Below are 13855 nucleotides of genomic sequence, written 5' to 3'. Positions count from 1 at the left end.
TTTGTCCATCTATCCGTCCGTCCATTCATCCAATTTTGATGTTCTTACAGCACATAGTATGTGCACGTTTCATTTACTTTAGAGGTTAACAGGTTTATTAACAGTCAATTTGCTTTTTAAATCTAGCGTTTGTTGATATGCACTGATAAGTAACCATGCCAGGTTTATAAAACAACAAAATAAGCAATTTCACATAAGCCATGGTAACATCCCACAACTGTATCCTTCCAAAACGAATAGCACTGTTGAAGAAAGCCTGCTTTTGATCTCTCGGTTCAGCGATAGGCAAACCATCTATCCGTACGTTAATTTAATAATCTGTGTTTGAAAGGACGGAGGCCAGCATAAGTGAAACGCTTCAGCGTCATCGTCTTTTCCTCCCCAAGTAATGTTTAATGGATTCTGGAAATGCTTAAGATGGAACAGATGAAAGCGTGACCTTTTGACCTCTTGAACCATACAGAGTGGCAGGAAGTAAAGAAGGAAGTGGAAGTCCGGTTGCGGCGCATGGCTAAACGCAGCTGGAGGGCAGTCGTATCGAGTCGACGGTACCCCTAGAACCGTGAAAGAGCGGTTTCAGTCTCTCCTGGGGAAAGGAACTGTATACACAAACACAAAACTGCAGAACATTCCTCTCGACATCTTCCTCATAAAGCCCCACAGACATAAACGATAACTTACAGCATATTGAGGCCCTCAAGAAGTGCGTCTGCTAGCGTCCAGTCTCGTTCTCCAGCAACATTCTGGATCCAAAGCTAAAATATGAAATATAGAGTAAATGGATTCTCTTTTTTTCCGTTTGTTGCAGACTGCTTTTATTACTCTTGCATCCACTTCCTCTCATGCACTCCCTCCCCTTTGAGTTTAGATAATGTTTCCAGGGCAGGGGCCAGAGATGTGAATTATCGGCGCATAAAAGTCTGCATCAGGGCAGCTGCAGGAGTTCCTCACCAAAAAGAAGTGGAAGGAAATGGCAGAGAAGTGGGAGTGTTGCACAGGTGTACCTTGGGAACTTCTGCAGATCCTGAGAAGCACATTTGGAGAAAATATGAAGAGTTCTTCTGTAATCCCAGCGGACGTTTATGTGGGAAAAGGGAGATGGTGGAGTTTTCGAGGCTTAATGAAATTGTTTGATCTGTTCAGATTTGTTATAATAGTAGACAGAGTCTGAACAGACACAGTCCCATCCCACAATGTGTGTGTGTTCAGAGGTTTTTGCATATGTCTGCATTTCTGAACAGGGGTTATTAATTTGATCGTTATTTGATCGTTTAGCAGAACATTTGGCTCTGATTGATGGACTCAGCGTGATTTTCAGCTCGATTTACAGACTGGACGATAAAGTAAAGATCTTTTTTATGGGATAACGACCTGATTCCAAGTTTTTTAGAATCACTTCAGACATACCAAAGTTGAAACAACAAGTCAGAATATTAGCAGCTATCCAAGATCATTACTGTTATGATATTGGTTATCACGTACCCCTTTTTCAAACTGTTCTTTGTTTTTCGACACCCAGTGCATCAGGAAAAGTAACTTTTAAGTAGCACCAAAACACTGCTGGGCTAGAAGTAAGAAGTGTTTACATCAGGGGTTACTGTGACCAAGGAAATGAACAGAAACTCACCCAATCCAATAATGTCGTTCCAATCCCCTGAGATCTTCAGTGGTTTAACTTTAATCAAACAAAGCTCGAAGACAGGGGTGCCCAAACTCTGTCCTGGAGAGCTGGTGTCCTGCATAGTTTGGCTTTAACCCACCTGACTGGAAGTTTCTAGTATTAATAGAAAAAGCTTGATTAGCTTGTTCAGGTGTATCTAATTGGGGTTGGAACTAAACTCTGCAAGACATCGGCTCTCCAGGACCAAGTTTGGCAACCCCTGCTCTAAGAACACACTTGTGAGACAAAACAACTGCAAACACATCATCAGAGTGTGCATTTACTGTACTTCAGACAGTATGACATAATGCCTTTAGAGTCTGGTCTGCAGCATAACACTGTAAATGCACATCCTGATCTGACACGGAAGACACAGGCAAACAAAATACAAAGTTGCTGTCCATGGAGGGTCAGAGAGCTCTCGGATTTCATTGAAAATATCTTAATTTGAGTTTTGAAGATGAATGATGAAGGCCTCAGGGGATTGGAACGACAAATAATAGCAGAACTAACCATTTAAAGCCCAAAGTATATTTAAGTCATGTTCTGTGACAGTGTTCAATTCATTTAAACTAATCTTTCTATAGCGCTTTTACAATGTAGATTGTGTCAAAACAGCTTAACATAGAAGTACTAGTAGATTGAAACTGTGTCAGTCCAGTTTTCAGAGTTGAAGTTCAGTTTAGTTCAGTTCAGTGTGGTTTAATTTTCACTGCTGAAAGTCCAAACACTGAAGAGCAAATCCATAGATGTGCAGCTCCACGAGTGCTAAGCCAAGCAAGCCAGTGGCGACAGTGGTGAGGAACAAAACTTCACCAATTGACGAAAGTGAAAGAAAAAAATACCTTGAGAGAAACCAGGCTCAGTTGGACATGTCCATTTCTCCTCTGGCCAAACTTCCTGTGCAGAACTGCGCTTTAGGCGCCGTGGGCTGGAGAACGCTGGACGTCTAAAGGAGAAGCTGCAGGTATGAGAAGGTCAGAAGGCTGGTGTACAGGCTGGCCCATGGGATCAGTGCGGAGAGTCATCTGTAGTGCGGAGACTCTCAGTAGTAATGAAGCCCAAATTTTTCTGTTCTTATGAATGGTGAGGTTGAACGGGTCCATTAGGTAGTACTCGGATTTGACTATACGTACTTGGAGAAGGCAGGGCACAGAGTGCATGGACTGAGGCTTGAAGCGGACAACTGGGAATATTTTGGTATGGTGGAGATGTCCACGGATTTTCTGCATTGATTTAGAGAACTTTTTTAAGAAAACAATCATGACAGACTTTCTGAATCAGCTTAACTGCCTGTGTGTCCAAATTGTATGCAGATTGCACCATATGTTTGAGTTGCGATTAAATTGTTAACATGGCAGAGTCCTGTCGAACAAAATCAGCCTGCTTATCACACATCTCCAACCAAGCCTTTCACCATCCTGTTGGTTTTTTCCCCATTCAAACACTGATTGGCAGCAAGATCCAGTCTTCATCGCCTTTATCTGGAGCCATAATCACTCTCATGCATTCTGGCGGTTTCCTCTGCGCGTCAGTCCAATTGGAGCGGGAACCGTCGGAGATGCCAAGTGAGGAAGAAGCGCAGAATGAGAGAAAAGTCACAATTTAGAGCCGAGGATGGAGTGTAAAACGAAACCGAGAGTGAAGATGGTGAAAGGCAGACAGGGGGTGCAAGACATGGTGCCGCTGTGTTAATGACGTGTCCTGCCGAGTTCAAACCGAATATGCGAAGCATTTTCTTATTTATGGCACAGGACTCTGGCAGCAGTTTAGACATCCTGCAGCCCTACTGTGGAGCTCTTGAGAGCGGGTAAAGACAGGCAGGCGTAGGGGGTGAATGTGGAGTTGAAGGGGCTGATGTGACTCAACACCCCAGGATGGAAACTCTAGGGTTGGGTTGGAAGATCTAAAGAACCTCTTGGAACCCTGGTGAACGCAAAACACTAACAAACCATAAATTTTCATCTTTTTATAGCTTATTTTGAATTTTTCTTGTTTGCTTTAATTGGTTGGGTTTAAATCAAAACCCACCCACCCGATTGGCTAGCCCAGATTTTCAAACTCTGCCCATTCTATAACTTGGCTCCATATTTGGAATTTTTTCCATCTATTTGGGAACACGATTCATCAGGCAACTACTTTATAATACATCTTCATAACAAGCTTCTGCTAATCCGGTTTATTAATGGCTGTCAAATAGTTTTGAAGGAAGGTCTGATTCATAACAAACAATGTGTCTGGATGTTCACCCATATAGTAATCTCTTAATCCTGGGTACACGTAGAAAGAAAGGTCCTATTGGTGTTAAAACACCTTCTCATGTGCGAGGATAAAGTGAGAAGGCACAAAATAGTAAGCCATTCTTTGTTGTTTTCTCGAAAAAAAGAAAATAAATAAATAATACAACAGTTTTATTTTTTTGAATTATGTAATTATAAAATAAAATAAAATTTCCCAGTGAAAATAAAATATTTAATATTTAACAAACACACTTTAAAGCAATAATAATAAATAAACAAAAACAAAAAAGTGTAATATTATAGTAATTCAATAGCAGTATTTATAAAACAAATAACACACACATTTGTGTATCACTTTAGTTTAAGTAACAATTCACACGATTAACTACTGGCTTATTACCTGCCTGTAATAAAGATATTAAGTATCATCTTATTCTGTATCTCCAATCCTACCTATAATCAGACCCCCTAGTTTTTTGTGATTCAATCAACAAAATCTCGCAAATTTTTTTGATCCTGCAGAATTCTTAATTTAATCACAACAAATGTAAATGATCTCATAAAACATCCAATTCCAAACCATATAATCAAATTGTATTTATTTCAATTTTCAATTAATTATTTAACATGACCTATAGACGTTGCATACGAGTGCACGAATTTGAGTGTCTTTTGAAAAATGACATCTCACTTGTGCCCTCACAATCCATACATTACATGGAATGAGTTTTCAGCCAGCCGTAAGCAGACGCCGATGAAGCATGAGTGATTTACATGTGAAGTCAAAGCAAGATGGCATAATACATCTTGTGGTGCGAATTGGCCGTTTGACGCGTTTCAGACTGCAAAAGAAAGTTGGAGCAAAGATCTAACAAATGGAGCATTGTTACAAACAGATGGAGATTGGTTCACGGATGACGGCCGCTGGACGTGACCGAATTGAAGGACATTATTTGTGTTTTACATGTGGCTGGTATTATGATCTGCGTAAAATTTATAAATTATTTTGTTCAACTTTTTCCCTGTAGTTAAAAATAGAAAATGATTCTCTGCCACTGACGAGTTTTACGGCAAGCCTAACGCATGTCCTGAGTCAGGTACATGATGTCAGATGCTCCAGTGTATAAAAATAAGAGCTAAACAACCTTTGGCTTAATCCCTACCGTTTCAGATCTGTTTTAGGTCTTATCTTGACAAGAGACCAAAATAAAGAAGTTTTATTTTTATGATTTGTGTCACTAGCCGCATTTCCACTATCGGGCCAGTGCGAGCCAGGGCTTTAATCGGGCCAGGCCGGGCCAATAGCCCGGGAGGTTGAGAAATGAGGCCGAAATCATGTCGCGTTTCCACTGTCAGGCTAGTTGCTCGCAACGCGTCACGCAAACATCGCCCCCAGAACGTCCCCCGAATCAAACGTCACACAACCCGTCACACAACCCGCCCACTTCAGCGGGAACAAAAAACTCAAATTATAACCACAAACACAACCTGGCATCACTACGAGAGCTGGAAGATGGAGAACACCGAAGCGATTGCTTTTTTACTGTTTGTGGTCTGCTGGTGTAAGGCCAGACAGCGATCCCTGGATAAGGACATTCGAGTTCGGCAGCATTTACTTCGAACACAGATTTTTCTTAGTGAGTTGATCAAGCGCGATAGCAAAACAAATGTAAGGGAAGAAAGCATCTTGTCTCCTCTTTACCTGACAGGAAAACTCCGCCTTTGTACGTAACCCGCCCCGAAGCCCCAGTTGGCCCTCCTTGGCCCAAGGTATTCGGCGTGCCGAAAAAGGCCGGACGCTGGCCCCAAGGAAGCCCCGCTTTGGCCCGATTATGCCACGGAAGTGATAGTGGAAACGCGACTGGCCTTGGCTCGTCCTGGCTCGCTCGCTTTAGGCGCGATAGTGGAAACGCGGCTACTGTGTCAGATTGCACAACCAAAATAGTAGGCTACCTAATATGGTAATTAAGATTTTATATATATATATATAATATTTTTTTTTTTTTTTTTTTTAAATCTCAAAATTGTACGCTAATTTCTGTGAATTACAGCCACAAAATCAGTCATTTTTATCACAAAAAATCACAAAACAAATTATGGAAACACTATGGGTCTGCATAAAATCCATAATATTTTCTCTATTTGATTCTTTTAATTGGTAGCTCTCAAATTATATTTAATTTGTTTTATTAAATCAGATAAAAATGCATATACACATAAAACTTTTTGATGGCAGTACAACCTAATAAAATGTTATGTCGAGTATTCGTGTGTTTGTATCACTATTTTCCCCCATTCGTTTCGCATTCTTTCAGCTGCAGTTCACAAATAAAGCAGTTGGCATTGATAGATTTGCTCCGTGGGCTGAATCTGTCTCTCCGGATAACATATCGATAGGTGTTTGTTCTCACATCTGGTGGAGTGTTCCTCCAAAATTCCATCTTTATTCTTTACAATCACGCAGCCAGTCCGCCAGGAAAACGTTCCTATTACAGAACCCAGTGCCATGAAACCTGGGCCATGACGGCTTGCGCTTAGTTTGCCGGAAACAGTCCCATATGTGTGATCATTCCTGTCGTTGTACATTTTATGAAGGTTGTCAGTGGGATATAAACACTGTACGGCTTTGAAGCGTCATTATTACTGGTGCATATCCAGAGCGGGAATACAGGAAACAATTTGTCACCCTCATAAACAATGCATTTTCATGTCAATAGGTAAATTAGTGCACAGGCATTTTTCAAAATGCAGGCCAGTCCTTCTATAATCTGAAAAAGATGCTTCGCTCATTTTCCGTGAGTGCTAAAAGAACAATGGATAATGTCATATTTTATTTTCTTTGTCATGTTCTCAAATAAAGAAGACAGAGAAAAAACGCTGCTCTGCTAGCTGGCAAATGTTGCAAGATTTCTCTCTTTTTTATTAAAGTATCTATGAAAATAACCGATGCACAGTAAAACAACCCTGGCTTCCACACAATCGATTTGTGTTGGGACAACATGAAGGTATTAAGTTTTTAGTTTTTACAAATTGAAGTGCATTGAACAATAAACAATTAAGTTGTCCCCAAAAAACTCAAGAATTGTGTTGTTTCAGTTTATTTTATATAAGTAGTACTAGGGCTGGGCGATTAATCTAAGAGTAATCGAACTCAACATGCAGAAGCTATAATTGATCAAATTTTTCCATGTCAATTTTTTTCAATTACTTTTCCTAACGTGTGTGAAGTCACGTGAGAGGGTTTAGCTGCCATGAGAACCATATATACGTTATGCTTGAGTAGGAAATATGTAAGCATAAGATCATTTTAACAGAACATTAACAGACTTTGCCGTTAGTTCTCCCAAATTTGTACGCAGATAACAATCATTTCAGGCTATACTGACTGCGGTGCCTAGGATAAACATTATTTGTCCATGAGGAGAAATTTGTCTTGGGCAAAAAAAAGTGCTACAACGTTGCTCTAAGTAGACAATAAAATGAATAAAACAAACAAAACAATTAAGAACATACAGTTGAAGTCAGAATTATTAGCCCTCCTTTCAATTTTGTTTCCTTTTTTAAATATTTCCCAAATGATGTTTAACAGAGCAATAGTATGTCTGATTATATTTTTTCTTCTGGAGAAAGTCTTATTTGTTTTATTTCAGCTAGAATAAAAGCAGTTTTTAATTTTTTAAAAACCATTTTAAGGTCAAAATTATTAACCATTTTAAGCTACTTTTTTCGATAGTCTCCAGAACAAACCATCGTTATACAATAACTTGCCTAATTACCCTAACCTGCCTAGTTAACCTAATTAACCTAGTTAAGCCTTTAAATGTCACTTTAAGCTGTATGGAAGTGTCTTGAAAAATATCTAGTCAAATATTATTTACTGTCATCATGGCAAAGATAAAATAAATCAGTTATTAGAAATGAGTTATTAAAACTGTTATGTTTAGAAACATGAAAAAATATCAGTTTAACAGAAATTGGGGGAAAAATAAACAGGGGGCTAATAATTCGGGGGGCGGGGTAATAATTCTGACTTCAACTGCACATTGTTTACAAAATAAGACCATATATATAAATATGAAATATATAAAGCACAGAACACAATCAGGTGCTAAAATCCTACAGGTGCATTGTTTGTGGTAGAGTTCAACAGCTTTATCGAGATAGGAGCAAACAAAACAAATGATGTGAGGTTTATAGTCTAACAAGCGCGAACATTTGAATTAATTAAACTATGAACAACGGCAGATTTGAGATGTGTTTACACTTATTATAAGGCGGTGCCTCAGTGGTCGCCTCACAGCAAGAAGGTCACTGGTTCAAGCCCCGGCTAGATCAGTTGGCATTTCTGTGTGGATTTTAAATATTCTGTCTGTGTTCGCGTGGGTTTCTTCTGGGTGCTCCGATTTCCCTCACAGTCCAAAGACATGTGGTATAGGTGAACTGAATAAACTAAATTGGCCATAGTGTATGAGTGTGAACGTGAGTGTGCATGGGTGTTTCCCAGTACTGGGTTGTGGCTGGAAGGGCATCCGCTGTGTAAAATATATGCTGGATAAGTTGACGGTTCATTCCGCTGTGGCGACCTCTGCTGTGAGGTAACAGTTGTAACCTCTTAGCCACCGTGTCACCCCAGATTACAGTTTACAGTGCTTGTTTACTTATTTATTATTATTATTTTTGAGGCAGAAATTTGCCAAATTATGAATCTAAATTCCATTTTCCATGACTGGATTCTTCAATTCTGTCCACGTTTTCCACATTGCGGAAGACCTGGGGCCCTAAAGTATGCTGTTTATTTGCAGTGTCCCGTTAATGTAATTAAGTACATCCACGTCCACAGGAGAGGTGTAAGCTCTTAAGCAAACATTATTCAAACTATCTTTTTTTATTTACCGTCATCCTGCATTTATTTTTGCTTCTCACCCAACCAAGGAGAATTTGTGGTTTGCCTAAAATTCCTCCCGAGTCTGTTTCTCGTTCCAGAGTCTGTCTCACAAGACTACACACCTCTGCTGCACCGTCATTCCTCCTCTCCCCCGGACCACCATCACCATTCCCACACGGGACGTCCATAGATGGGCTCCCTCTCCCTGCAAGCGAGGGAGGTGCGATGGTGGCCTAATTGGCCCATATTAAGAGCCAAATTTAAGAAAATGTGCGGCGTGAAAAATATTAGGACAGTTCTGGGAGATCAGTCTGGCTTGCTTGAGCGCAAATAGCCCCTTTTTCAAATCTCCAGCACACACCGGCCCCTTGCTCTTGATTAAGGGCTGTGGTTTGACACATGTTTAGAGGAACTCATTTATAACGGGAAGCACGGTGTAACAAATAGCCTCCTGCTCCAAACAAAAAATGCTTTATTTTTTCCCTGCAAGGGGTGTGACGTCTAAACACTTGGCTAGATGGAGCCCATATGTTTTGCATATCTACATAACACGTGCGTAAGTGAACAATTTTTGAAGTGCCGATAGGACATTTTTTATAATCCCTAATCATATGTATTAGCCTGAGAGATGTAGCGCAGTAACTCACACAATCAGCAGCCGTCATTAGTCGACATGTTTTTTTTTAATGCTTTGCAGGAACATCTGACTGCTGTTTTTGAAACACTACGGTTTTGTTTCGGAGCAGCTTTTAATTTGGAAACGTCTCTCCCAATTTCACATCTGAAAACTGGATCTGATTATGTGCCAGAGCGCTAGAAGAATCATTTGGGAAATGGAATACACAATACACGCTACGCATTAGATGTTTGTTTTCAGTGAACTGATGAGGAATTTGGGAGCATGTTTCTTTGCTTATTCTTGGTAATGAAATTCGTAGCTGTGGTCGGAGGACATTAAAGCGGCTATGTTGCATCGCAGCCTGTTCAGACAAGCAGGAATTAAACCGCATATATCTCACTGCCACACATACTGTATTTGAAGGTTCATAAAAAACACATGGATAACGTGTATAGCGTACATTTAAATTCGGTGTAGCATGTTTTATTTAATATGTGACTTGTTACACATACTGTAAATAAAATTGATCTGGATTGTCACATGACTTCAATGCAGTGCAAATTTTGATGTCTAACATTGTAACTAATATGTAAACAGCACCGTTTTCTACTTAAAATTATATATTTGGGTATAATAATAAGTATAATATGGGTATATTATAAATATTTTGTGTGGGTAGAATATAGGTAAAATAAATGGGTATAATATGGGTATATTATAAATATTTTGTGTGGGTAGAATATAGGTAAAATGAATGGGTATAAAATGGGTATATTATAAATATTTTGGGTCACACTTTATTTTGATGGTGAGCTTGTTGTATTTAAGTTACATTGCATCTACATGCCAACCAATTCTCATTAGATTATAAGTAGACTGTTAGGTTAGGGTTAGTGAAAGAGGGTTAGTTTCTTATAGTCACTTAAATATCTGTTTAGCAGCAGTATCAACAGATATTGAGCAGACCGTCTACTAGTACTCAAATGGACCATCAGCATAAAGTGTTACCATATTTTGTGTATCAGATGTTTATTTAGATGACAACAGCATTTTCCAGGCCTGAAAGTCATTGAAAGGGGTGTATCATGCTTATTTAGAAAAATCTCATATTAAGCTTGAGTACGTACTGTATAGGGTAGTATTGCAAAAGTTACTGCTTTCTTATTTCTTCTGGATGCCTGGAGGCGTACCGTGGGTGGATCTAGTCAACAGTGCTCAAAAAGACTGTGAAACTGACCCGGGAGTAAGATTTTTGGAAAATAACTAATCTTTTGCATTCAAATGTACAGTTGAAGTCAGAAGTATTAGTTTTTTGTTTTGTTTTTTTTCCAAATGATGTTTAACAGAGCAATGACATTTTTACAGGATGTCTGATAATAATTTTCCTTCTGGAGAAAGTCTTATTTGTTTTATTTCGGCTACAATAAAAGCAGTTTTCAATTTTTTAAAAGCCATTTTAAGGTTAAAATTATTAGCTCCTTTAAGCTATATATTTTTCTCGATAGTCTACAGAACAAACCCCCGTTATACAATAACTTGCCTAATTACCCTAACTTGCCTAGTTAACCTAATTAACCTAGTTAAGCCTTTAAATGTCACTTTAAGCTGTATAGAAGTGTCTTGAAAAATATCTAGTCAAATATTATTTACTGTCATCATGGCAAAGAGAAAATAAGTCAGTTATTAGAAATTAGTTATAAAAACTATTATGCTTAGAAATGTGTTGAAGAAATCTTCTCTCCATTAAACAGAAATTGGGGAAAAAAATAAACATGGGGGCTAATAATTCAGGGTGGCTAATAATTCTGACTTCAACTGTATTTTAAATCTGACCCATGCTTGACCATGAGATTCTCTCATAACTCATAACTCTTTAACAGTGTAAATAACTCTGAATGGATGAAATAGCATTAGATCTTATTTATAAATAGAATTTAATAACATAATCTTTTCATTTTTGTCCTGAAGTAAAACATTTTTGTGTGCTTTTGAAAAAAAGGTCTTCTCACTCATGATCTCCATGGTATAGTAAGTAATATCATAAAATATTATTAAAATGGGATATACCTGTTATATAGGTTTAAGCCAGCATCAGGATGTGGGGCGCTGTTTAAAAAAACAAAACATTTTAGTATTAATGAAAAGATTACATAAAAAAGAACACAACACCCTAAAGAAGGACATCGATATGGTCTCGGAAAACTTATTTCAGACATCTTATTTTGCATGCTATCTTCATCAAATTTGAAATATAAACTCATGAGATTCTTGGCTTCAAGGTATATTTTTTATTACATTAATGTTTTTATTTGTTTGTATATGAACAAATATAATAATAAACACAGCACAATTTTTTTTTCTTATTACTTCATAATGTATAACTTTTTATATTTTTGATTTCCAGATGGACCACAGTAAAGCTCAAAGTGTCTTCTTGATAATTAATGATACTTAATTTTTGTTTGTAGCTCACTGGGGACAAGAACTGTTAGGTAGGTATAAATTCCCAAAAGTGCTGGATAGCGGGTTCGAGAAAATTTTAAGTATAATGGCAAAGCTCTTTTTTGTTTTGCATCATTACTCCAATTCTCAGTGTAAGTACATCCAAGTAAAATCTAGTAAAATGTTTCCATTTTTCCCTCGAGTTTAACATGCTGTCATTTTTCCATGTAAGAGAATCAGGTTTTTGCGTGTGCGCAACGTAACTTTTATAACTGCAGCTTGTTTCAGCTCTCCGTGAAGGATGACGAATCCTATACAATTGTTTTACTTTCTAGCAGTCATATTTCAGATGATGTATGTAGTCCAACAGCTGTGTGTGTTTTAGGAGGGGGGGGAGCCATGCGAGTGTATTTGTCTGAGTGCGTGTGTGAGGTTGAAGATCAGAGCGCTCTCCCAGGCTCTCGGTGTGTGTAAATGAATTATGAGACGATCCATCAGCAACAAAGAAGCTCCACTGACATCAGCATCTTCACACTTTTGAGTTCCTTTCCCATCTCTACACTGAAGGTGATTGCAAATTATAACCATGTGCCTCCGTTTTTCTCTTTCTTCTCTCTCCCAGCGACAGGCACCATGCCTCCATGTCCATCCCCGTCCCTCTGAAGTCTCATCTCAGCGTTTCCGCTGCATCCGAAGTGGGATTTCCGGCCCTCTCTAGTTCTCCTGAACGGGATGTCCGGAGGCGGACTGCTTCAGATGCGGATAAACAGAAATGCCGAACACCTCCGCCTAGTTACAACACCGCCATGGCTCAACCTGATCCTATGACCACTCCGGAGCTTCAATCAGAGCCATCCGTTGAGGTTTTGGAAGTAGGTAAGGCTGTGGAAACACTTGAGGATGGAGAAACTGAATCTGAGGAACATCCGGAGAAACCTTTGGGTGTTCCTACTGATATAGTTAGTACATTACCGTCCGACTCCATCCCTCAGCACCCAGGAGCGATGAATGGATCGGCTGTACCCACCAGTGGGGGTGTGGAATTGGGCATGGCAAGCGGAGGAGAGGTATGCTGCTCAGTGGAGCAAGCGGAGGAGATTATGGGCACTGAAGCTACAGGATTGGGGTTGGGATTGGGAGGTGGCGCCAGACTGGACGATTACCCATGCATCCCAGTGGAGCATGCAGTTGCGGTTGAGTGCGATGAACAGGTTTTGGGAGAGTTCGACGCCGCTGGGATTGAAGAGGTCTCGCGACGCATCTATGCACTAGAAAACATGTCTAGCTTCCGACGACCACGGAAGAACTCTGAAAAATGATTGGGATGTGGAGTGTGGAGCAACGGGTTGAGCTGCAGGATATTTCACCTCAACCACAAGTATAGACATTGCATTAAGAAATATATTATTAATATTGTTATAATTATTAACGTTATTAGGAAAAATCCAGATTATTGACCAATTTGCACTTCTCAAAGCATTACTATAATCCTTTCAAGTGAAATAAAGAGAATGTTTGTGGTTGAAATACTTGCTGGATCTCTTTCTGGGTGCATGGATGAGCAGTCGTAATGGGATCGCTCACTCAAATCTGAAAGTTCTGTCGTTATTTACTCATTCTTCACTTGCTGCAAACCTGCTTGAGGTTTTTTTCTTCTGTTTAACACAAAAGATGATATTTTGAAGAAAGCTGAAAACCTGTAACAGGTTTCCAACATTTTTCTAAATAACTTATTTTGTGTTCAACAGAAGAAAGAATTTCATGAAGGTTTGGAACCACTTGAAGGTGAATAAATAGTGAGTAAATGTTCATTTTGGGGTAATATATCCCTTTAATTGGATAGTTCACCCCAACAAATGAACATTTTGTTTTCATTTATTCATCATCATGATGTTTCAAACCTACATGACTTTTTATCTTCTGAGCAACTCAAAAGAAGAGCTGCTGTAGAACTGTTTTTATCCCAAAATGGCTGGTTCCCACATTAAAAAGTCATACTGGCTGCAATA

At 39.1% G+C, this 13855-nt stretch overlaps 1 protein-coding gene across 1 annotated transcript in view; it reads left to right on the top strand.

The window, feature by feature from the left end:
• uvrag (UV radiation resistance associated gene) overlaps positions 1-13538 on the top strand; it is a 242107-nt gene extending 228569 nt beyond the window's left edge. The window contains exon 15 of the mRNA XM_056466831.1: positions 12469-13538. Coding sequence (XP_056322806.1) covers positions 12469-13165 — 697 coding nt within the window. The 3' untranslated portion in view covers positions 13166-13538. The remainder of the gene's footprint in view (positions 1-12468) is intronic.
• The last annotated feature ends 317 nt before the right edge of the window (positions 13539-13855 follow it).

The sequence above is a fragment of the Danio aesculapii genome, chromosome 10 (genome assembly GCF_903798145.1).
Source record: "Danio aesculapii chromosome 10, fDanAes4.1, whole genome shotgun sequence".
Taxonomy (NCBI): domain Eukaryota; kingdom Metazoa; phylum Chordata; class Actinopteri; order Cypriniformes; family Danionidae; genus Danio; species Danio aesculapii.
This window is presented reverse-complemented; position numbering and strand designations above follow the sequence as displayed.